The following is a 24,221-nucleotide window of genomic DNA, read 5'->3' as shown; positions in this document are numbered from 1 at the left end:
GGGAGGTCTGGGCTGCCCCGACCTTGGGCAAGAGATGACTCAGGGCTTCCCCAGGAAGGTGGGATCTTAGAGTTGGAAGCAGCTGAAGTTTAAACTGTTTGAACTGTCCATGATTTTCAGTCCCTTCTCTGAGACCCTGGGGCAGTGGGGCAGCTGTAAGGAGCTTTAACAGAAGAAAAGAGCTTCGGAAGAGAAAGCTGAGGGCTTCCATGTGGGCACTTCAGGGAGACAGGAGGCAAGTCTGATTGCAGCTAGTCTGATTCAGGCTGCAGTTTGCAGTTGTGTGATTTAAGCTTGGTTCTTATACAACTGCTTTGGAGCTCTCCTCTAACCTTGAGCAAGTGTGGAGGAAGGAAGTAAAAATCCTCTGCAAACAAGAAAATACACAAAGTTCTCCTCGCTTGCTCATCTGCCTCGGAAACACCAACACCCACCCACTCAACTCAACCATATTCAGTGCCAAAGTAGCTGGCACAGTGTCAAGCAGAAAACTCACCACAGTTGCTGTCTCCATCCCTCAGCTGCACCTTGATGAAATTCTCCATCCAAAAAGGGTCACAGATACAGCGTTTGGTGAATGAATCACAGTGGCCATGGTCAGAACAGTTCAACTGGCATGCTGAGAGTAGCAGGAAAGGGACAAAAGTGAAGAGGAGTCAGAGGCGGGGGGACAACCAGCGTCCAGTGCCCGAAAAGGTATGAAGGCGCCCCCGTTCAGGGGCCTGTGGTGTAGTTTCCTGAAGACCTAGCCCAAGAGCTATAGTTTGGGCATGCTGACCGTAATTATCATCACTGGAAGATGGTTCCAGACGTTTTTACATGTTTTTTCTCTATATCAGCAGATCTTAAGCTTTCATGTCTCACAGATCCCCTTCTCTGAATAATTTAATTGCCAAAATAAAATATAGAGTATTACAAAGGAAAGCAATTACATTGAACCTGTTTTTAGATATCTGAGAATGTAACTTTTAAATAAATGTGTGCCTTTATTAAAACATTAAATAACAAGATCTAGAGTGGGTCTAACGACTGATAATTCTGAACTACTGTTAAGTAAAAATGATATTTCATCATGTGTAATACGAAAAGGTCTGTGATTTCTATTGTCTCAAAGTCACAGGTTCTCTTAATAATACTGTAGTTTGTTGCTTACTTTCATAATTAAGAGAAATAATGAATTTCAAATAGAACTTAATGAAAAGAAAGATGTAATTTTTTCCTCATTCAAACTCACAGCCCCTCTGAACACTATCTCAGGGGCCCGTGGACCCCAGGTCAAGAGCCTCTATGAGTCAGGACTTTTTCATAATTAATGTAGTGGAGGAAACAGATGACCCCATTGTTCCTGGAGAGCCGGGGTGGAGCCCAAGAACAGCGGGGATTGACAGGTCAGGGGGGGCACTGGGTTCTTGTTCCCAGCTTCCCAGAATTACTCACTGACGGTATTGATTTCCAGGGCTCTGAATATCAGAAAGTCTGCCTTTTGCTTCCTCAGCTCACTCTTGAGCATCACTGCCATCTCATGGCCTTTGAAGATCTGGTGGGGAGGCTCGTCTTGAACAAAAAATACCATCTTGGTGCTGCAGAGACATGCAACAGTATGAATGAGCTGGAGTTACCAACAACAACAACAGAGGCTACCATTTGCTAAGTACCTTCTGCTTGTGCCAGACACTGTGCTAAGTATGACATGCATTCTCTCACAGCAAGCCAGTGAGAGAGGTGTTATCGGTGTCAGCTCCATTTACAGAGGACAACACTGGGGCTCAGAGGGGTAAGTAACTTGCCCAAGGTCACACAGTTAATTATGGCAGAGCCAGATCCTAACACTGATATGTCTGACCTCACCTAAAAGCCTATGCTTTTAGAAATGCCCGAAGCAGCCCCCGCTAACAAGAGGACCCATTCTAAACAGGTAACTGGAGGTCAAGAAAATGGGGATTTGGTTAAGGCTACACCCCAGCTGTCAGCCTTATAACAGCTAAGACTATGGTGCTGCTAGGTTTGTGCCTGGGTTACATAGGCAAAATGATCCTTAAAGCGACAGCAACAAGAAAGACTTTTCACAGTGTTGTGGTTGGTGCAAGACCATGTTATTCCATGCCCAAAATCTGTTTGCTTTCTGTCAATTTCTGTCGAAGGCAGAACTCACATCTGGGTGGCGCAAAACCTGTTCCCTATGGCTTGGCCTCCAATTTTGGTAGCCGGCTTCTCGACTTCACGTTAGTCTCACAGACTGAACCTCCCCACTGAGTGGGTCACGCTGGGTTTACAGGTGTGCCCTCAGCACACAGGGTGGCTGGGTGAGACCTGGGTATCCCAGAGCCCCTGCAACAGTTGCTTACAATATAAGTCTGTATGTGGCATGACATAAAAATTTGAGAAGCACTGCTGTCAAACTTTCTAAAAGCTTGCTGCACAGGGAGGCTAACAATAGGATATCACAAATTCTAGGATCAAGAAAGAAACCTTTAAAAGATCTGTGGTCCATTTCTCACCATTTTCCCATAGTTACCTAATCTACACTTATCGTTTCAAATTTCTCTCTATATGCCAATAACCCTCAAGTCTTTATCTCCTCTCCCCATGTCTGTCTCAAGTGACCAAATCTGTCTACAAATGCTTGCTGTCCCAGATCTTCCACAGGCACCTCAAATCTAACATGTCTCAAAATAAATTTATAATAACCCTTAATTAAGCACTCACTGTGTTAGGGACTTTACAAACATTATATTATTGGATCTTCAATAACGATCCTATAAAATGGGCACTAGTATTTTCACAAGTGATAAAACAGGTTTGGAGGGTAAAGTAACGTGTCTGGTGGAAGGCCCATGCTCCTTCCACTGTAATACACTCACTACCTCTCTCCAGTCACATCCTGCTCCTGAATTCCTCAACAAAGCTGACCCAGTCCAAGCCAGAAACCCAGCCATCACGGGGCTGCTCTCTCCCTCACACCGATGCAGTGATATGAGTCTCTGAGCATAGCCTTCCACAGGGCTCTGGCTCATCTTTCTGCTGCGTCTACCCAGACCCAGCCAGTTCCCACCAGCTTGGATTGATCCAAGCAGCCTACTCCCAGGCTGCTGAGCGGAGCTTAAAAAGAAAGTCCTACGATCATACGATGCGGTCTCTGACCCAGTGAACCCTGACTGCATATTAGATTCACCTGGGGAGCTTTTGGATTTTAGGTGTCCAGACCTCACTCCAGACCAAGTGAATCATAACCTCTGGGGTGAGGTAAAAGTTCCAGGTGATTCTATTATGTAGCTAGAGTTGAGAACTACTGCTCTCACTTCTTGTCTCTAACGTTGGCTGAGACCCCAAAATAGCTAGCTCAAAGCCAGCACCCACTCCAGGAGCTGCTCCCCAACCTTTACCACCTCATTCTCACCTTCTCAAAGCAGATGGCCTTGCCTCCAGTTTCAGAGACAAAACACAGGATTGTTGGTACCAACGCTCTCAGATTTCATCCTCTTTACCTCGAAATTCGCCCGCAGTAGCACATCTTCCCTCCTTTCCTCCTATCTCCAAAGTGGTGCTTCCACTCTGCCCACGACCAGTTCCCCAGACCTACCTCCATTTATAACCCACCCCCTCAAACTCCACCATCTACTTTTCCTCTGCACCTGCGCCTCAGTCTATAAAAGTGCTCAAGTATTTCCTATCTTTAAAAGATGTTCTTGTGATCTCATCTCCCATATTATTCTCAGCACCAGCACTTACTATCCTCAAACCATGAAATGAATTTGCCCTCTGCCCCCAACGTCTAAGTAAAATACTCTCCCTATAATTCTGATATAATTCTGAGGATCTTCTAATCACAAACTCAAACGCCTGTTTTGCATCCTCACCACACCCGCCTCTCTGTTAGCATCTGAATCCTTTGGCAGCGCCCCCCACCACCAACTGCCAGCTCTTCCCTTAACTTCCACAGACCAGTCCCACCTGGTCTTCCTCTCACCTCTCTGACAGCTGTTTCTTAGTTTCCTTTGCTGGCTCTTCTCTCTTTGCCTCCTCCTTAAATATGAGTGTTCTCTAGGGATCTGTCCTCAGCCCTCCTGACATTCCCCAGTGTGACTCACCTGTCCTCATGGCTTTGACTCCTGCTCGTTTGCAGTAACTCCCTATCTCTGGCTTTTCCGCCACCCCAAACCCCAGCCTATACTTGCTACTATCTGATGAAACATCTCCCCATGTACCCCATAAGACACCCCAAATTTAATAGCCAAAACTAAACTCATCTTTTCTTCACAACTGGCTCCTCTGTACCCCGATCTCAGTTAATGGCATCCACCATCTCTTCAGGCATCCAAACCAAAAGCCTCAGATTTGATGCCTCATTCACCTTCATTCTCAAAGGGTCACCAAGTCCTATTGATTTACTTCTGAATTTCTTTTTAATTTCTTCTTCTCTTTTGTCGTTTCTATCACCACTACCTTAAATCAGGTTTTATTACTTTTTTACTAGACTAGTCCAAAAGCTGCCTGATTGGTCTCCCAGCCTTCAGTCTCTCCCTATTAGTCATCTAGCCTCCACACTACTGATCTAACTTTTTTTAAAAAAAATCTAATTTCCTTGTTTTAAAAACAAACCAAAAACTTCACGCACATAAAACAAACTAACTTGAGTCCTCCTGCCTAGACTATTAAGACTAAAGTCCTTTGCTCACATATGACCATTCTCAGTCTACACAGCCAGTCTTACCTTCCACTGTGCTTTGGGGCCCAGTGAGCACTCTGAACCGAAAGACTTCTTCCGGAGGAAACTCTGTACTTACACACCTCAGGGTCATTGTTCATGCTGCTCCCCAATTCTGAATTTCCTTCTAGTCCTCCTGTGCTTGACCAATGAAAGCTTTACTTCTGGAAAATCTTTGGACTACTCTCTACCCCGACTTTCCTGAAAGAACTAATTGCCCTTGCTCTGTGCCTCCATGATACCACATGGTCTATCAAATATATGTTTACTTGATTATTTCGCCTCCTAGACTATGGCCTTCAAGCATAATGGACCTCTTCTGACCTTGTACCCCGGCACCCTGCTACAGTGTCTAGTACAGAACATGTGACCAGTACTAGAAAAGTTCATTAAAGAAATGGACGCCATGAGTGGTTCCTGGTTAGAGAGCCCACCCTTCCCTACCTACCCAAACTAGTTAGCTCAATCATGAAGCCCAGGGGGCCCCTGGTCTTTCTTTTTCTCCCCCCGTGCATTGCCCAGCTACCTCTGCTCCGTGTACGGCTGAATCTTTTGCACAATGATGTCGGAATCCAGCACCCCCAGGAGGACCCCAATCTGGCGGATGAACATCCCCTTCAGCCTCTCAGTTAGCTGGCTGACGTTGACATCCAAGATGATCTCCACCAGGTTGTTTTTCCTGGGATCTGGAAGGCATGTGGATCAGTCACGGCTTTGGAATAAGAGAGTTAAAATAGACCTGCCACTGTGCGTTTGCTTTGGCACAGGAGAGAAAGCAGTGAGAGTGTTTAGAAATGCAACAGACCTCCTTCAAATGGAGAGGGACAATGATGAATTCTTAGTAATGCATCTGGGGCTGGCTTGGAGAGCTTTGAAAGGACTCTTAGTCCCCATATCAACCTGAGAATGACCACGTATGTGCTGAGGATTAGGCCAAAGCAAGGAGGCAACGGGGTTTAGTGAAGGGACTGGGAAAGAGAAACACTTGAAGGTTTGTTTTAAAAGCCTCTCCCCAGTTGGCTTTGCTGAAGTCTCCAGGCCAAGTGGGGCTACCTAACAATCTCTCTTGATCCACATCTGATTCTCAGTGACTTGCTGTACTTCGTCTACACAATGGGAAGGAAAACGTCCATCTCAACAATCTCACCAGTGATGGGACTGCATCTGCCCTACAGGTTTGAAAACAGTAAACACAAAGGAAATCCAGGCAGCCAACAGACAAGAATGTCCTCAGAGCCACATCACAGCTGCACCATGTTTCCACAACTCCAGAATGGGGAGGCCATTGTGATTATGTCCTAAAGACTGTTCTATACTTGGAAGTTCAAAGTGATTATTCAGAAGACCTTATTCACATACTTGAATGCACCATTTGCCTGTTCTGATGTGTAATTTACATAATTAGTAGACTATCTGTGATCTGATTTTAAACACAGAAGAAGCTTTATAGAGTCTTGGCTGTTGTCCTTCGGAGAGATGGGACAAGGACTGGAAGACCTGCCAAGATCCCTTCTCATCTAAAACATCCATACAAGAGCTTGGCCTAGATAATAAAGAGTAAGTTTAAAGTTAATACCTCCTCATCAGATGCTCAAGGATTTATAAGGCTCTAGCCCACCCTACACTCCTTTCCTATACCAAATGAGCCTCAAAGCAAAAGAAAAACATGGTTCTTATTTAAGAAGGAAATTTTATTTCTGCAAATCTGAAAAATGTAAAGGACACCAATTACTTTACCTTCCCTGGGTTGTCAGATAAAGCCTGAGGCTCAACTTATAAAAATAAATTGTTTTCTGCATCTGGGTGCTGATGAGACATCATGACTCAAGTTATTCCTGTGCTCAGATTCCCAAAGCACCCTGAGCCCTGTCTCATCAGCCACATGTAGAGGAGAAAGTGCTGGGCTAGGGCACAAAGGCCTGGCTCTGACACAACTGCCGTGTGACGCTGAGCAAGCCCTGCCCTCTCTGAGTTTCTGTTTCTCCGTCTGAGATGAGTAGGGGGAGGTCCATATTCCTGCGTGGGTAGGAGAGAGAACGTTGGAACAAAATGGTCTCTAAGGATATTTCAGCTTGGGGTTTCTAGATTTTTTTTAAAAGCTAGATATGCCATCTGGCTCTGTCCATGCTAGGGGGAAAGGGTCTCAGAGTCGAGGCCCTGCCTGGCTGATCCAGCAATCCCACTCAGTCTCAACACCAAATGAACTCACCAGGTTTCACCTCCACAGTGGTCTGGTCTGTGTCACTCTCACCCTTCACATCAGTCACTTTCAGGTGAAATGTGTAGGTTCCCTCGACCAGGTTGGAAAGAAAGAGGATAGGGCGATGGTCAGAGTGATTTAACACCTCCTGTGGGGTTGAACAACACGGTTATGCTACAGAACAAAACCACACTTCTTTGTGGATTTAGTTGCTGCTTTTGTCATAACTAAGCCCATCTGGGCAGCTCCTGCTTTATAATAGCTCTGCAGCCCACAGCTGCTAGGATCATGAAAGAGAAAGACATTCTGTGCCACACTAGCTTGCAGAGTGACCCTAGGCAAGTCATTTAACCTCCTTGGATTTCAGAGAGCAGTCCAGGTTTGATACAAGAAACCACTTGGTTAAATCATTTTAGAATGTTTGGCTTGGCCTCCTCTCCCCATCTCACCACCTTGACCTTGCATTGCTCTTCAACACCTGGCACACTTACCCCTGCTGCTGGGCTCCCCTCATCTCGAGTCCAGAGGTAGCTGACTATTCCCTTGTCATCTGAGGACTTGGAGCCATCCAATTCTGCTGTGTCCGTGGGCAAGGTTATCACCACATTCCCAGTTATCTTGGCTACAGGCGGTTTGTTTATTTCTAACCAAAGAGAAATCATTGAAAGACTATAACATGCTGGGGGAGAAGAACTGTTTCTTCATATGTTGATGGGGAAATTAAACATCAAAAACATCTTACATGGAGAACTGTTTCAAGTGTCTATCCATGCCAGCAACTGACAGATTTAAAACCACCATTGATTGCTTCAGGTCCTGAGGTTCCAGTCCCACCCAGAGAAATGTTCTCCTGACACTGTCCAGCAGAGGGGACAAGCGTAGTTTCCTCCTGTATTCTCAGAGCAGCCTCCCTGAAAGGAATCTACTTCTCTGCCTTGGAGGTATATGATGATTGGAAACACAGGCCCACAGTGGATTAAAGCCTCAAAGCTTAGTTTCATCCAGCTAATACCACAAATTCTGTTTAAAATATGGCTTAAAATGTTAATCCCTGAACATCTTTTTTGATTTATTCCTTAGTACTTTAATAGAGAACAAGGAGAGAGAGAGACCTCTCTTAACTTGGGCTCCACCAGTAGCTTTGTTTGCTCAGGTGTATACTCTCTAGTGTTTACTGAGCTCAGGATGCTACGTCGGAGGTCATCTGCATATCTGATGGCTTTTTCCTGCTATCAGCTTATAGCCCTCTCCCAAGGCCATCACTGATAATCGTGCCTGCAAACCAGAGCAAGGCCAATTAACTCTTGCCTCATGTTGGCCTCAGCGCAGAGGCTCATAAGATGACCATAAGGAAGCTACAGTGCAGGACAGTCGTTCTAAAGTCCAACAGCAGGTGTCACTGTAGCTAGCGGGAGCGTCAAAGAAACCCCAAGTCTGAGCAGAAGAGGCAAAATAAAGAACCTTAATTCTTTCTGTATTCAATAGAGAAAGAAGGAAGGGAGAGAGGACGGGAAGGAGAACACAGAAGTTAAAATTCACCTTAAAGTCACTCTCAGTTTGTTTCAGAAAAGCAAATAACAGCTGTCCTTACCCCCAACTCTCTTCCCCACCCCTTATCTCTAAGCAATTTCTGCAGGCAAACAAGAGGTGATGGGTCCCTCAGTTATCTGACCCAGAGGCTGCTGCACCAGCCCGCGGAAGGGAGGTACCTTCTTTGACAATGACATTCACAGAGCTCTGGCTTTGCAGGTTCCTCTCATCTTTGACAGTCAAGGTGAACACGTAGGTTCCCACTTGCAGCCCTGTCACAGTGGCGACGCTGCTGTTAGCATTCTCGAGCTGCACCCCATCGGGTCCCCTGGATAAACAGAGAAACCAGAGGGTGGAGGGGTACCTGTGTGCTGCTCCCCCATCCCTGACTCAGCAGGAGCAGACAATTATTGCCTCAGCTAAGACATGAACTATTGTTTCCCAGACCTTGAGAGGACAAGTTTAAAAATACTCCATTTGGACAGTGTCCTTTGGCCCCAAAATATAGGCTACTTGCTGATCAAAAAATTCCACTCACCAGCTTTCAAACATATCTAGCCTTATCCTTTATATGAGCTTCTAGAACATTCAAACTCTTTGCTGTTCCAGTTTGTAAAAGGAAGAAAGTGCTCTGAGCAGGTGTCTGATCAAAAGAATGATTTTGGAGTGATGTTTCTGAAAAGCATTTTTGGCTCAGTAGTTGGTTCAGCTCTTGCCAACAAAAACGCAAAATGAATTTCTTAATCACATGCCAAACTTATTCCTGCTGAAAAGTCAGGAAAAGGAACTGGGCCAAGGCTGCAGAGCAATTCTCAAGGCAAAACCAACCTCGTCTTAGTGGCTCTGTTAAGCAAAGCTCCCTTCAGCTCCTGGACAGCAGCCCAGAGAACTCAGGACACCCTGCAACCTTACTTCTCCCCTGGGGCCTCACACAGCGGCCTGCAGTAGAGAAGTGAGCTCTGTGCCAATATCCAGGCACGATGCTGCACATAACAAAGCACTTCTGCTTAAGGATCAAAATGCTCCAGAGCTTTCCTTAGAACTACAGGGTGAAGAGAGAAATCTGCAGACTTCCCAGTTCTGCTTTGTTCTACTGTTCAAACCTTTACCTCTGACCCTAGGAGCCCCTCCTGAAACAGATTCTCCTCCAAGAAGCTAGCTAAGGACTCTTTCCACTGTAAACACTGATAAAACTCAACTAAAATGTTTATCAGCCATATCTTCAACAGTTATAATGAAAACACACTGGGCTGAGGAAGATTAGGTTCTCCAAAAGATAGAAACAAGAGCGGAGGAAAATAATTTCTAGAATCCAACTCACCAATGATCAGTCAAGTGGTTTCTTCAAATTATAGCCCTTTCCCACCCATCTCTAATGCTCCAGGCAAAACAAAAAAACAAAAAACCCAGTCTGTCCCTATGGTTGCTACCTTTAGAAATAGAGAAATTTGACTCTTTAACTCTGAACTCTTTTAACCCTTCCTTGGAATTCTTTCACTTATTTGGGGATCCTGCATATAATTTGAGTTCCAGCTGTTATGATTTAAAGGAGCTGAAAGAACCTGTGAAAACTAGTAATGGTTCGATTAGATAACTCCAGTTTATTTAGTATTATTTTGGCTACTGCCTTTGGCCTCTGGCTAACATAGTTGGTAAACAGTATCTTCAAGGAAACAATAATGGAGTAATGCTTTCATTTTGTAGATGAATTTCAATTCTCCTTAATAGCTGCTCTGCCCCATCCCTCGCTGCCAGCCTTACCCAGTTAATTTTGAGCAACAGTATTTTTCTGCTCCATTACCCCTTCCATCCTGCCTCTCAAGTGTAATCAGACTATGCATTTCAGCAGATGAATTGTACCTGTAAAAGCACCAGGACCACAAAAGTACTACCCAGGGACTAGCTGATGGTAAGCAGTCTTTCTTACAAAAATTATTTTATGTTATTTTCTTAGGGTTGAAGTTGGGCATTGCGAATCTTTCTTTCTCAGTCACTCCCCACCTTGAATAAGCCAATAAGGGCAAGTAAAGTCTTAAAAACAAGTAAAACCCTGATCTTCAAAGGTCTGGAGCCTGTGCATAAATAAGGGTTTGTGTCAATACTCACTGTGTTTTTTCCCAGAGATATGAGATAATTTTCTGATCATCTGAGCTTCTACTGCCATCCAGGGTCGTGCTGTCCACGGGAAGGGTCAGCTCTTTATCTGGGCCTGCATCTGCCTGCGGAGGCTTGTTGTTTTCTAGAAGACAGATACTTGGAGGTCAAAGGCAGGCAGTTCGGCTGGGAAAGGAGATGATCCTATTGGGACATATGTTCCGAAAGCCATAAGGACTCTGCCTCCCCGCCCACAGAACTGTCAGATACTATGGGAGATATATGTACTGGGGAACAGTCAAGGAGCTTACAGTGAAGAATATAAGACTGAAAATATAAAAAAAAAAATTCTGAAAGAATATGGAAGATCTTAATGAAGTTATGCTACCTTAAATTTGAAATATAATGCTATAGGAGTTCAAATGAAAGGGTCTGAGTGATAAGATAGGGCTTTCCTGAGGAACTGGGCCTGAAGCTGCCCCTTTAAGGATGCAGTAAAATATGGGATGGCAGAGACTCTATCTGCTAGGTCCCCTTGAAGGCACAATAACTAGCCAAGGGCAAGGGCACAAGCTGAGGCTGTGAAGTACTCTCTCTCCTAGCTATGAAGAAAGCAGTAGGAGAGTGGACAACTGAAGTTGCCAGGACAACAGAGGTTGCCAGGGGATTGGTGCCTCCCACTTATACCCTCATATAGCTCAGAACCCAAACCCTCTTCTCCCCCAGGGTTAAAGGGGCCAGCCAATAGAAGAGCCTGCACTTCAAGGTGGGAACTTACCAGGCTGCACAATAACAGTCACTTGAGCAGTGGCCTGCTGTCCTATTGTGTCAGTCACTGTGAGCTGGTAAGTGTAGTCTCCTTCTTGCATGGCAGAGAGCTGCAAGGTTGGTGTTCTAACACCCTGGATATATAAATATAGACAGTGAGAAAGCCTCCCAGAATCACAGTATCACACATTAAGTACTGCTCAGGTTTAATTGATTTACCCAGTTTTCTAAATAGTTGGTACTAGGCTGTTCAGCAAAATTAGTGAATGCTGTGGGACACTGGGACACTGTGGGACATCTTGTTAAAAGTTTCCTTCTTCAAGGGAACTTCCCTGACACTGAGGCAGTTACAAATAAAATCAGAGCTCTCACAGGGAGGGGAGAGCAGGAAAAGGTGCAAAGATGACCAAGGTCAGTCTCCATGACCCAAGCCAGAAAGAAGACCATGAATATATAATAAAACAACGCAATTTTTTTAAAAAAGTGCTCCTTCTACAAAAGCCACCCTAATAAAGTTGCCCCGCTAAAACATGGCAGCAACTCAGATTGCTACGTAACACCATGCTGTTACGTACAGCAGGTTTGTATGGATTTTGCAACAGCAGAGAAACCCAATACAATACTTAAACAAAAGCCAGGTGAATGTGAGCTTTAAGTCATGCCTCCAGCCTAAAAACATAGACTCTTGAGTGTCAGAAGGAACATTAAAAATAACCTAGAACAAATTCCCAATGCAGGAAGTTACTCTACAACAGTGGGCAAAAACTGGCAGCTTCTGGGCCGAGTTCAGCTTGCAGATGTTTTGTTTGGCCTATGGTGTCTTAATGATTGAAAACTTTCACATAAAGATCTAGATTTCTGTCTTCTCTTGAAAAGCTGTACGATCCAGCAACCTTGGGACCATATGTCCATATGGCGACAACCAGCTGGGCCTGAGGAGCAGCTGACCCTTCTAGTCAGGGCTTAAGTTCTCTGGTTCACCACAGCCCCCATCCGGTTTTCTTTATTTACTTATGTTACCTGCCTGGTGACAGATCTAGTCTCTTCTGAAATATCTCCAGGGAGAAGCTCATCATCTAGTTAGGCAATTTACTCCACTTTGTAAGATCTGCACCCTTGTAGCTTCTAAAAAGTGTTACTCTGGAATTATCCTAGAACAGCTACCACTTCTCATCTAGTCTTTTCCTCTGATACTAAACATGTGAGGTAAAGGTTTTTGCTAGTGTGTTAATTAAAGGCCCCTAAACTTTCCAGATTTTTTAAAAAAAATTCAAATGATCTATGTATAAATCTGACTTTGGTCATTAAAATGGAGCAAAAAGAAGCCTTGGATGGGTGATCTGGTCCAGCCGCGCTAATCCCCCTGGGCCTTAGAAAAGACAGAAACTACTCCCTCCTACCTGCATCTCCACCACCTTCCCTTTGCTGCTGGGGCTGAGTGACCACTCATAGCTGGTGATGCCATGATCATCAGTGCTCTGGTTCCCAAAGAGGGTGATGGAGTTTTGGGGAAGGGTGATCACTTGGTTGGGGCCTGCGTTGGCCACAGGGGGGTAATCCACAGCTTTGTTCACTGTCAGGCTTGCAGTAGTGGAGTTGGTAGCTCCATCAGAGTCTACTACAGTCAAGCTATCAGGGCAGAGAGAGAGGTGCAATCAGGGACAGGCTTCAGTAAAGAGGAATAAACATGAGAGGACTAAAAAGATCAAGGCTCAGAAATACCAAGGTGGCAAGGTTACCAAATGGTAACCAATTCTTACTGTTCCTCTTGGAAAGGCAGCGAAATAGCAGAAGCTAACACTGACTAAGGGTTTACTTGTGCCAGGCACTATTCCAAGTGCTTCAGAACTCATTAAATCCTCACAACAGCTCTATAAGTTTTATCTTCATTTTACTTCTTACAGGTATGAGGAGACTAAGGCAGAGAGAGGTAAAATAACTTGCCCAAACTTCAAAGTAGTGGAGCTGGCATCTGAATTCAGACAATGTGTATCCGGCTCCATTTTGCTCCGCTGCCTGCACATGTCTGTGTGAGGGCCCTGTACAAGCATCATCTGCTCTGGCCCTCACAGCAATCATCAGTCTTACTCTACAGGAGGCTTAGAGAGGCCAAGCGACCTGCCCAGGACCCCGTCATGAGCCAAGATGCAAGCCAACCCAGCTCTCTGACTCCAAAGCCCAGAAGCAAAGTCTTAAGAAGAGATAGTCCCTGGCCTCTATTCCTGTGGAGTTCAAAGATGCCACACTAAGTAGACCAAGTTCTGACTGCAGCAGGCTCTCCTCCCGTCACCCTGATCCGGCTGTGAAAGTATTGCAAGAATGGACATCCTGGGCAGACAGCCTCTGGGATGGACTAGAAGGGCTGGCTCTGCTAAGACGGGAGCCTGAGATGGAAATGAATTCTCCTACGCAACAGTCCCACAGTTTGTGCCAGTGTGAAATTGGATTTGCAAGAGAAAAAAAATGTTCATTTATAAGAGCAGACTTTTACCTAAATGATGCCTTCCAGCTGAACAGCCTAAAGCTTCTCTTGCCACCTCAAAATGTGAGCATAAGCAAGCAAGGAAGTTTGGGCTTCTTCCATTTTGCTGACAGAAAGAGGAAAAGCATAGAAAAGGCATGTTGTTTGTTTAAATCTCACTACCAGCCACAGACAGCCAGACATCTGTGGGCTTTTATCCCACAGGCTCACCTTTTTCATATGGCCTCGAGGGGATTTTTGTTATTACAGCCTTTAGAAAAAGAGCACAAAAACACTGGACGCACAGACACGTGCAAATCAACACACATCTGAAAAAGAAAAGTCCACAGAAGTTTTCCTCTTTTTTTTAGTTTCCCTGGTGTTTTCAGTTTTGTTTGTTTGTTTGTTTGTTTTTTAAACATATCCCTTTCGTCTCCTATTTCAGAACAAAAGCAAGTTATACACAGGTGGCAAAATGGCAGCTGCCCATTACTCTCACTTTCACCTCAGTCACTGGCCTGCAAGCAAGAATCCTGGAACCAAACAACAGCTGACCACAGGGCTGGGGGAAGAGGCTACTACCATATAAAAGCAGAGGAGAGGAATAGGTGAGTGGAATCAGACCAGACCTTAATGCTAATCAGACCTAATCCCATCATTTCATGGATTGAGACTTAGAAAAAAAGAATTGCTCTCAATACTCCATCCATGCATCCGACACGCTGCAGGCTAACACAGTGGTGAAAAGCTGAGACTGCTTGTGTGACCCTGGGCAAGTTACTTAACCTCTAGTGCCTAAACTTCCCAGTCTGTAAAATAAGAGTAATTATAATACCTGTTATAAGGATTAAATGGGCTACTGCATTCAAAGAGCTCAGAACAGCAATGAACACATAGTAAATAAACAGTAGTTACTACTGTTACTATTTTTAAAAAGGTCAACCTAGCCCAGGCTAAATCCATAAATGCTAAAATTCCTAAATTAGAAATCTAAGGTAAAACCAAATCACGTTTCAATTTTAACCCAATGAGAAGGCTCCAACCTGTTGAATGGCAGCTACATTTCATTCACCTGAAGTCTTGAGGCAATGAGAGTTCTGCTAAGTCAGAACCTGCGTATTTATTTGTAGGGTTGGTGCTATGCTAGGGCATTTATCACTGTGTCTCTGGTACTGTCTAAAATTTGATTCATCTCAGATCTAGTGGGGGAGGGCAGACACCCATGAATAAGCTGTCCCACCATCGTATGTGCCACACAGTGCAACAGGAAAAGGGGAGAGCCACGTTTCTGTCTCTCTAGAGGGATCTCGGAGAGCTTCATAGGAAACTATGTAGATTCTTAAGGTTAGGCAGAACTCCAGCAGACTGAGAAGGGCATTCAAAGAAGCATTAACAAAATACAGATGGGTCAAATCAAGGAATAGAGTAGAATGACATAGGGGTTAGAAAATCTGTATTTCGGTACTGTGTGATGTCAGAGGAGTCAGTAAATACACTGAGCCTCATTTTTCTCAGATGTAAAATGAGGACAGCATCATGTACATGTGGTGTTTGTATGATACTCACAAGTGCTTTGTAGCATATAAGGAATTATGCAAAATAAAGATTACTCTAGAGTCAGCCTCACACTCTTATTAATCACATTCTAGAATGTCAACACTAGTTTCCAAAAGGACTATCTTTGAAGGAAATTCTCCAAAAAGCCCTAATAAAGATCCTACAACTCATAATGAAATAAGACACTAGTCAAAAATAAGAATTTTGAGACATCATTTGAAGAAGCATTTCCCAAAGGGATGAGACAAATGATCGTAGGCTCCTTCGGATTTTTCCTGAAAAAAGGCAAAGGAAGATGGGCCCTTTCACTTAATGACAGAAATCCTAAAAAAAAAAAACAAAAAAAAAAAACAAAAAAAAAAAACAATGTTCGAAGATCTGCCAGATAAGGCTTTGAGAAGGATTAACTGTGGTGAATCCTGATATATTATACAAGGACATTTGCCTTAAAAAGTCATTAATGTCGTTACTAAAGATCATAGGGCTCAGAGAACCAATGGAACCAAAAAGTATATTACTGACCAACTCTACAATAAACTTGCTATATGTCAGAGTTACTCCCATAAGAATGTCAAACCCACAGGAAGAAAAAATGGCCTATGGTGAACCTGAAGGATCTTAACTTACCTGAAAGTGTAGTTCCCAGGGACGAGCTTACTTAGTTTTAATATGGCCGTGTCTTCAGAAATCTTTTCTTCTCTCAGAGGTCCCTTAAGTTCTTCCCAATGGTACTGGACGATTTTATCATCATCGGTGCTTTCTTGACCATAAAGAAACATCAGTTACAACATGAGAGCGCTGTGTCTCAGCACTTATCCAGTTTACACAAACCAGGGCAACTACCCAGAGACTTGAGGCTAGGAAAACTTCGTGAAATTACAGACTATCTCTCCAGAGTGTTTCTTCCCTAGGAATATTGGGTCATTCTGCCTCTCTATGAATATTCCACTGCGTAGTTTTCCAAAGACTCCAACACAGGCAACCTCTGGTTAAAATGCTACTGTATAAAAAAAAGAAAATCAAAAATTCTTAAACATATAAAAAGATACTCAACCTCACTTAAAAGAAATGCAAATTTAAATTATGCTTGCGATACTATTTTTTAACCTATCAGATTGGTAAAGGCCAAAGTTTCAATAACACGTTATGTGGGTAAAAGTGTGGAGAAAGAAGCCCTTTCATAAGTCATGATGGAAGCATAAACTGATACAATCTCTACAAAGAGCAATCTGGCAAAATTCATCTTTGTCTCTGCAACTGCTTTGTTAGTAATTTATCCTACAGATGTCCTTGCACATGTGTTAAGTGTCATGCTTACAAGATTATTCATCATGACAACATTATTTGTAATAGTGAAAGACCAAAAATAATCTAAATGGTCATCAATAGAGACTGATTGAAAACAAGTATGTATTCAAACAATGAAATTATATATCCATATAATGGAAGGCTATGAAATCATTAAAAGAATGAATATTTCATATACTGATTCAAAAAAAATTCTCCAATATACAGGAACAAACACTGTACAAAGTGTGTATAATGTTTTATCATAAAGACTATATATTTTCTTATATATGCATAATATCTCTGGACAAATACATAAATATCATTGATTGGGGGAAAACTAGATAGTTAGGAGAAGGGATAGTAATGATTCTTTTCACTGCATACCTTCACATATTTTTTAACTGTGACCTATTCAAAAATATAAAATAGTACTATGTGAACCTTTTCTATCACTCTCATAAGTGCTTTTTTCTGTTCTGTCTCTTCCTTCTTGGCCTGCTATTCTTCAAGCCTCCTCTTCTTGTCAGAACCGCCTACATGAAATGTTTATTAACCTTGTGAGAGATTCCTCTCCTACAGCAGTGATCGCCTCTGCCAAAAACCACTGCTAATGCCAAGACAGTCAGGGTAACGGGGCCTTAATGTGTCTCCAAGCAAATACTGGTGAGATGGCAGGACTGAAACACACATGGCCAGGATCAAAGGCAAAGACCCAGAAATCCTCTCATGTCACCCATCAGGTGACACTACTCTGAAGGGTAAAATGTTAGTGAGCCCGGGCAGGGGTGTGGAGTACATTCTGTGAGTCTCTCCAGGAGAAGGCTGACAGGAATCTCATTAGGTGGTGATGGCTGGGTGAGAGCTCCTCAGTTAAGACTCTCAGTTACTTCCCATGATAGGAAAAGAGCTTTGTTTCCATAACTGAGAATGGCAACTCCATCTAAGAAAATTTGAAAACCAGAAAGTTTCAACTAAAATAATGCTAACTACATGTATAATCCCACTTTCTTACCATCTCAGAATAGAAATCTTATTTCAAACAAGCCGCATGAGAGTTTTAAATAGGACCTGGGTGGTTCTTATTTCCTAATTAGTTACTTCAAATGGTTGCTCCTCCCATAACACAGTCAAGAAGCCTAAACAGAACGCACACATAGTCGGCCCAACTCTTCCACCAGAGTACACAGTGAATGCTCTTCTAAAATATCATGCTAGATAAGTACTCACGGCTGCCATCAATGACTGTAGAAGTGGTTGGCAGAGAAATCTCCTGGAACTGTGGTGACACAACGGCAACAGGAGGCCGATTCTTACGGGGCTCTGAAAGAAAATGACCCCGAAGCAATTAAAAGACGTGCTTTGGAAATTATAGTAGGAGCAGACCATTCCTGGGTGGATTATGTTTCCACTACATAATTGATGGCTGTAGCATCACCAAATGCGAAAGTCACAAGACCAGGTTGGCATTATCATGTAAGACGCCTGTGAAAGCCTCTTCCAAAGCTGACTATTCCTAAGACCATGCCCTGTGCATTCTTTCAATGCTCATGTGCTATCTATCTAGCTCATGAAGAGTACTAAAGCAGCAAGTGACTGCTTCCAGGCAAGCTGACTAGAAGTGGACCACAAATACACTTTGTGCAATAAAGGCCTTGGCAAGCAAGCTATCTCTCAGCACAAAGCTATGCTGAAAAGACAGTAGGTGATTTTGCAACCATCCGTGAGCTGTTTGTGTGTGAGGTGACTAGGCCAGAGTGATGGATGGAAGGTCATAAACCACTCCGGTCCACCTGAGTAACTGTGAGCCCAGTGGGCTTTTCTTTGAGAAATGATTGAATGGTCTTTATGCTAAATGCATTTTTAAGGAGAAAAGATTACCTTGGCTATAAGGTTCAAAGAATGAAAAGAAAATCTATGACCAACAAAGGCAGAAAGCAGTATTCAGAATTTGTACCAATGTACGTGCCACGTGCCAACTTCCCCCCTAATGTCTCTGAAAATGCAAAACAAGATACCTTGCTACCGCATTGTAATCTACTGATGCCGGATCACTTAAAAAGAATGATGGAATCTGGTGTCCAAGGTGAAAGAGGACTGGCAGGGTTTCAGTGAGGAAGTCTATGTGCAAAGGCCCACATTTCTGGAAAGAGATCAGAAAGGGCCAGCCGCTTGGCTGGTTCTCCTTCTACATGCTTCCCCTGGTTTTCTTGTTTCTCTTAATGACAACACATGGTCCTCTCTCAGCATGACCTACTTGGAGAAGTAGTTCCAGGTAGACAGGCCATGCTGCACTGTGGGCCATGTGACTAATGTTTCCCTGCCTAGCCAAATGTTCTAACTAGAGCCAAAGTACATACTTTGTCACCCTAACCTTTTACTACACTGAATTAGGAATTGCCCAATAAATATATTACAAAAAAAAGAATGGGAATTAAAAAAACCCTAAAGTCAAATCTCTCTCTTTGGGATTCCTGCAGAGGGAGCAACAGAGACACAGTCAGGGCTGGGAAATACATACCTGGTTTTACTGTCACGTTCACATAGCCTTCCCCATGGCTACTCTGACCACCTACAATCACTTTGAATTCATACAAGCCTGGAGTGAGCTGCAGAAAGGACAGAGATCTTTTAGACAACCACAAAGAGCAGCAATTAACACTTAACATCGCACATATATGTGAACTTTCCCAGGCTGATTATTGCACTCTCTCGCCTTGCACTGTTTCCAAAGTGGAGAAAGTAAACTAGCTGGAGAGATGAAACAATGAATTATAAACTTAAAAACCATAGCTTTTTATGTGAATCTTATTACTAGCTGACTCTAGAACAACAGAAGGGATTTCAATATCTCTGTACTCCCATTTCCTTTTAAAAAGAACATTAAAGGCCCAACTATCCTACTTTACAGAGTTATGAAATTAAAACAATCATCTCTGCAAAGAAAAACATTTTGTAAAAGTACCAAATGGCTCCCAAATATCTGAATGTTTCCCTCCTGAGTTCCACTAACTGTATAAACATATATAAAAGAAAAAAATTACCCAAATCCCACAGTCCTAACACATCAATTATTTAATCATATTTCTCTTATTTCCTCCCAATCATTAACCACACACACACAAAATAGTTTTAAACAGTTCAACTGTTCAATAAACATTTACTGAGAACCAATTATGTACTGGTTGTTGTCCTAGGCTTGGGGTTTGGAGATGAATAAGATAAGCTCTCTGCCTTCAAGGAGCTCGTATGTCAGTGGTATCCAGGGTCTAGCTAAAACCAAGGTGTGTACCAAACTTTTTATTGTTCTTTCTTCCATTCATTTAGCATGAACACTTTCTCCATTAATAATAGTCTTTTTAATAGTCATTTTAATGATTGTGGAATAGTACATGAATACATGTGCCATAATTCATATAAGCATTCCATATTGTTGGCTATTTGTGTTGTTCCCAAATTTTCACTATTGTAGCTAATGCAATGATGAACATCTTTCAGGCAAATGGGTTTTTTCTTTCTTTGGTTTTATCTTTTTTTGTGTGCTAATTGATTACATGTAGTGTATTTGACCACTTCCTTCTTGTAATGCTCTCTTTTCCTTGGCTTTCATTTCCCTTCCCGCTCATTTCCTCTTCCTTCTATACTTCTAGTGACAATGTTCCCCAGAATTTCAATCACAACCCGTTTATTTCCTCACTCTACACACTCTCTCTGGATGGTATCTATTACCGTGGCTTCAATCGTCATCTATTTGAGTTTGATGTGCAAATTTACCTCTAGACCAGACTTGTATCCTGATTCCCAGCTACTTACTGCACACCTCCACTCAAATGTTTCATAGGTACCTCAAACTCACTCTATCCGAAAATGAGTTAATCATCTGCAAACCTGCCCCAAACCTGCTCATTTCTGTGAATGTCAGCACTACTGCAGCAACACCCACCGGGTGCCTAAGCCAAAAGGCTAGAATTATCCTAGACTTCCCTTCCCAAACACCTCCACCCAATTAATTGATCACCAAGCCTTATCAAGTCAACCTCCATTTCTGAAATCCACTCACTTCTCTCCATTCACACTGCCATCGCCTTCGTTTTTTGTTTTATGGGTTTTTTTTTTATAAATATCACATTAGTTTTTAACCATTCATCATAACGCAGTTATTAAAAGCATGGGTTTTAGAGACAGAAAGTTCCAGTTCAAGTCTACCACTTAATAGCTTTGTGAAATTTCGCCAAACCACTTTATTTTTCCAGTGTTTAGTTTTGTCATTTGTAGAACAGATATTAATATCTGTATCTTGGAATTGTTATGAAGATTAAATAACTGCATAAAACAATTAGCACTTAAAGAGGATTTTATGAATTTGACCTCAAAGGCAAGGGAAGTAAGAGCAAAAATAAATAAATGGGACTACATTAAACTAAAAAGCTTCTGCTCAGCAAAAGAAACCGTCAACAAGGAAAAGAAAGAACCATCTGAATGGGAAAATATATTTGCAAGCAACACCTCTGATAAGGGCCTAATATCTAAAATATACAAAGAACTCATACGACTTGATGACAACAAAAAACAAACAGTCCAATCAAAAAATGGGCAGAGGACCTTAACAGACACTTCTCCCTAGAGGACATACAAATAGCCAACAAATATATGAAATAGCTATTAGGGAAATGCATATCAAAACCACAATGATATACAACCTCACACCTGTTAGAATGGCTATAATCAACAGGACAAGTATAACAAATGTTGGAGAGGATGTGGAGAAAAGCGAATCCTCATATACTGCCGGTGGGACTGCAAATTGATACAGCCTCTATGGAAAGCAGTATGGAGCTCTCAAAAAATTAAGAATTGATCTACCATATGATCTAGCAATCCCCCTACCGGGTATTTACCCCAAAGACTTGAAAACTCATATCCAAAAAGATATTTGCACACCGATGTTCATAGCAGCATTATTCACAGTGGCCGGGACATGGAAGCAACCAAAGTGTCCTACGATAGATGATTGGTTAAAGAAGCTGTGGTACATATGGAATATTACTCAGCCATAAGAAAAGATGAAATACTGCCATTTGCGACAACATGGATGGACCTTAAAATAATCATACTAAGCGAAATAAGCCAGGCAGAAAAGGTTGAAAATCACATGATATCACATAAATGAGATAGAAACCTAAAAGCAACAAATGAACAGGACAAACAAACAGAGACTCATGGACATGGACAATGGACTAGTGGTTACCAGAAGGGAGGGGAGAGGGGAAAAATAAAAAAATAAAATGTTAAAGAAAAATTATGTATATACAGTATGAAAAAAAACCTGACATAAAAAAAAACAATTAGCACTGTTTCTAGCACATGGTATGAGCTCAATAGGTGGTTTTTAAGTTTTATTTAGTTTGTTTTACTCAGGCTATTATCATCTCACATCTACATCTGTCAACAGAGTCCTCATTGTTCTCCCTAGTTTGAGTCTCATCTCCTCCAATCTGCAGTCAGGGTGATGTTTCTAACCTGAAAATCTGAACAAGTCTTTCATCTGCTTAAAACCTTTCAAAGTTTCCATATTCCCTCTGGATAAGAGTCAAAGTCCTTATAAAGAGTCTGTGCAATCTGACCCCTGCATCTCTCCAACTTACTCTGGCCATTGCTCTTCTCACACCATAGACTCTAGTCTTCTGAACCATATATGACTGCTGTTGCTTTACCGACTTAGGATATTATTGCTCTACCCTTTACCCAGCAAGTTAGTCACCTTTCATGACCCAACTAGGCATACTCTAAGAAATCTACTCTTACTCCCCAGGTCTTCAATCTGGCACTGATCGAGTGCATCTCATGTTATAATTACCTGCTTCCAGTCAGTATCACTTACTAGACTCTTTTGTCCGTCCTTGAATGGTAAGATTATGATTAACTCACTGGTAAATTCCCAATACCTGCCATAAACTAGAGTACAATAAACAGTTGTTGAAGGGAAGGAAGGAAGGTAGGAAAAAAGGAAGAAAAGAAAGAAGGATGGATGGAAGAAAGGAAGGAAAGAAAGTAGGAAGAGAAAGAGCGAGGGAGGGAGGGAAGTTAATTGCTTGACCAAAGAATATGAACATTTTTATGGCTCTTAACAACTACATTGAATCTCAAAAAAGACTGAAACAATTTACACAGTCATGTTGCTACAAATAACCTAGCTTATCTCCCAAATTCTAAAATCCTTATGTTATCCTTAAAAATTGTTTACTGTATATTTTCAGCTATCACCACCATGCTTATACAGTCTTCTCATCATAAATGGAAATTTGAGAATCATGCACTAACAAATACTGGATGTCAGCCAGTCAAGACTTTTGGAGGATTCACTTCTGAAAGACTGTTCCTAAGTTAAGTGTGGACAGAAAATTCTATTTTATAAATTTGAAGCAATGGTCAACACCTCTACCCCAGCCCTGCAAATGACAGGAGGCAAATTCACCTTCGATAGTTTGAGGATCCGAGAATGTTTCCCTTCCATTTCTCCACTGTAGTCTTTAGGATGAGTAATCAGCTGCCAGTCGTAGGTGTAGGTTTCTCCTATAGAAGGGCAGTTACAAAAATCATCAAAACATGCACCTACACACAAAGAGGGCAGCCACACAGCCTGCCAACAACAAATCTCTTCTAAATCTTGACAAGGCCTTACTTTTTAAGATCTCACCCCCAAAGCCTACAGGGAAACCAAACATTCTGTTGAAAGAAAGGGTGGATTCTGCTGACTCAGGTAGTCAGGGCTTCTTCTACTCTCTCCCAGCAATGCTCGTCCTGCCCCAAGACCCGCCCTGCTCAGGACTGGTCCTCCCTCAAAATACCAAGTTTCTCATGGTGTGACATCCCAGTGAAAATACATGCCCAACAACCACAATAGATGAACTCACTGGGAACAAAGGCCATATTCTTGCAAAACTTCTTTTTCCAACAAAGAACAGCAATGAGTTCTAAATAACATGGTTCAAAAATAGCTTTTTACAGAATGCTAACAATGCTGTCTCACTGAGGTCATCACACCCTGGTGAGTTAAAAGAGCTACTTCATTCCTGCTGAGCTAAATAACATACTGCAGAAGATGGCTGAGGATGGCCCACTTAAAACAGGCCCCACTGAAATTAATTAAGATCAAATGAAGCATTAAATGGTCTTCATTTGTAGCTCAGACTATATGACTGGGCAAGGCAAAGACAGAATTCTGTAAATGGAATTCCCTCCCCAATAAAAGTAGTCTTAAATTTTTTGCAGGGGGAACAAAATGTATGTCTGGCTAGAAAAGAATGGGATCTAGTAGGAAGGGTCAGTTTAATTTACTACCCAAAAGGAAAAAAGAAAAGAAAAAGTAAGAAATTTCAAATGCTTAGCAGAGAATGGTCATTTTTTCTTATTTCATGAGCTTAAAAGTTAAAATTAACACATAGAACCTAATTCCAAGATAGCCTTCATCTTTAAGACCTGAATTTCTTTTATAGGCTTGAGATATAAGATCTATTACTATTCTTTCCTCTCCAAAATACTAGTCTTCTTTTATCCAATTGTCAGCCCCAGGCAGCTCTCACAAATGTATATGTAAAAGTTAGGTACAGAGCAGGAAA

At 42.4% G+C, this 24,221-nt stretch overlaps 1 protein-coding gene and 1 long non-coding RNA gene across 6 annotated transcripts in view; one reads left to right on the top strand and one right to left on the bottom strand.

Moving 5' to 3' along the window:
- The window catches only part of KIAA0319L (KIAA0319 like), an 86,372-nt gene that overhangs the window by 8,488 nt on the left and 53,663 nt on the right, over window positions 1–24,221 (bottom strand). For 4 of the 5 annotated variants that reach the window (XM_039850942.1, XM_039850941.1, XM_039850940.1 and 1 more), the window contains 13 exons: window positions 23,078–23,175; window positions 19,124–19,211; window positions 17,833–17,925; window positions 15,943–16,075; window positions 12,698–12,926; window positions 11,308–11,431; window positions 10,542–10,674; window positions 8,615–8,763; window positions 7,397–7,548; window positions 6,915–7,053; window positions 5,232–5,391; window positions 1,438–1,580; window positions 497–619 (listed from right to left, as the gene is read on the bottom strand). In XM_039850942.1, coding sequence (XP_039706876.1) covers window positions 497–619; window positions 1,438–1,580; window positions 5,232–5,391; window positions 6,915–7,053; window positions 7,397–7,548; window positions 8,615–8,763; window positions 10,542–10,674; window positions 11,308–11,431; window positions 12,698–12,926; window positions 15,943–16,075; window positions 17,833–17,925; window positions 19,124–19,211; window positions 23,078–23,175 — 1,764 coding nt within the window. Of the gene's footprint in view, window positions 1–496; window positions 620–1,437; window positions 1,581–5,231; window positions 5,392–6,375; window positions 6,722–6,914; window positions 7,054–7,396; window positions 7,549–8,614; window positions 8,764–10,541; window positions 10,675–11,307; window positions 11,432–12,697; window positions 12,927–15,942; window positions 16,076–17,832; window positions 17,926–19,123; window positions 19,212–23,077; window positions 23,176–24,221 lie in introns of those variants that run through there. The other variant, XM_039850944.1, reaches the window with a different exon arrangement.
- On the top strand, window positions 8,763–15,682 carry LOC120593230 (uncharacterized). Its single transcript, XR_005650326.1, has 2 exons — window positions 8,763–10,344; window positions 13,202–15,682. It is a non-coding gene; the product is annotated as an uncharacterized LOC120593230 (long non-coding RNA).

The sequence above is a fragment of the Pteropus medius genome, unplaced genomic scaffold (assembly GCF_902729225.1).
Source record: "Pteropus medius unplaced genomic scaffold, Ma_sr-lr_union100, whole genome shotgun sequence".
NCBI classification, from domain to species: domain Eukaryota; kingdom Metazoa; phylum Chordata; class Mammalia; order Chiroptera; family Pteropodidae; genus Pteropus; species Pteropus medius.
Note: the sequence above shows the minus strand (reverse complement) of the source record. Positions and strands in the feature narration are given on the sequence as shown.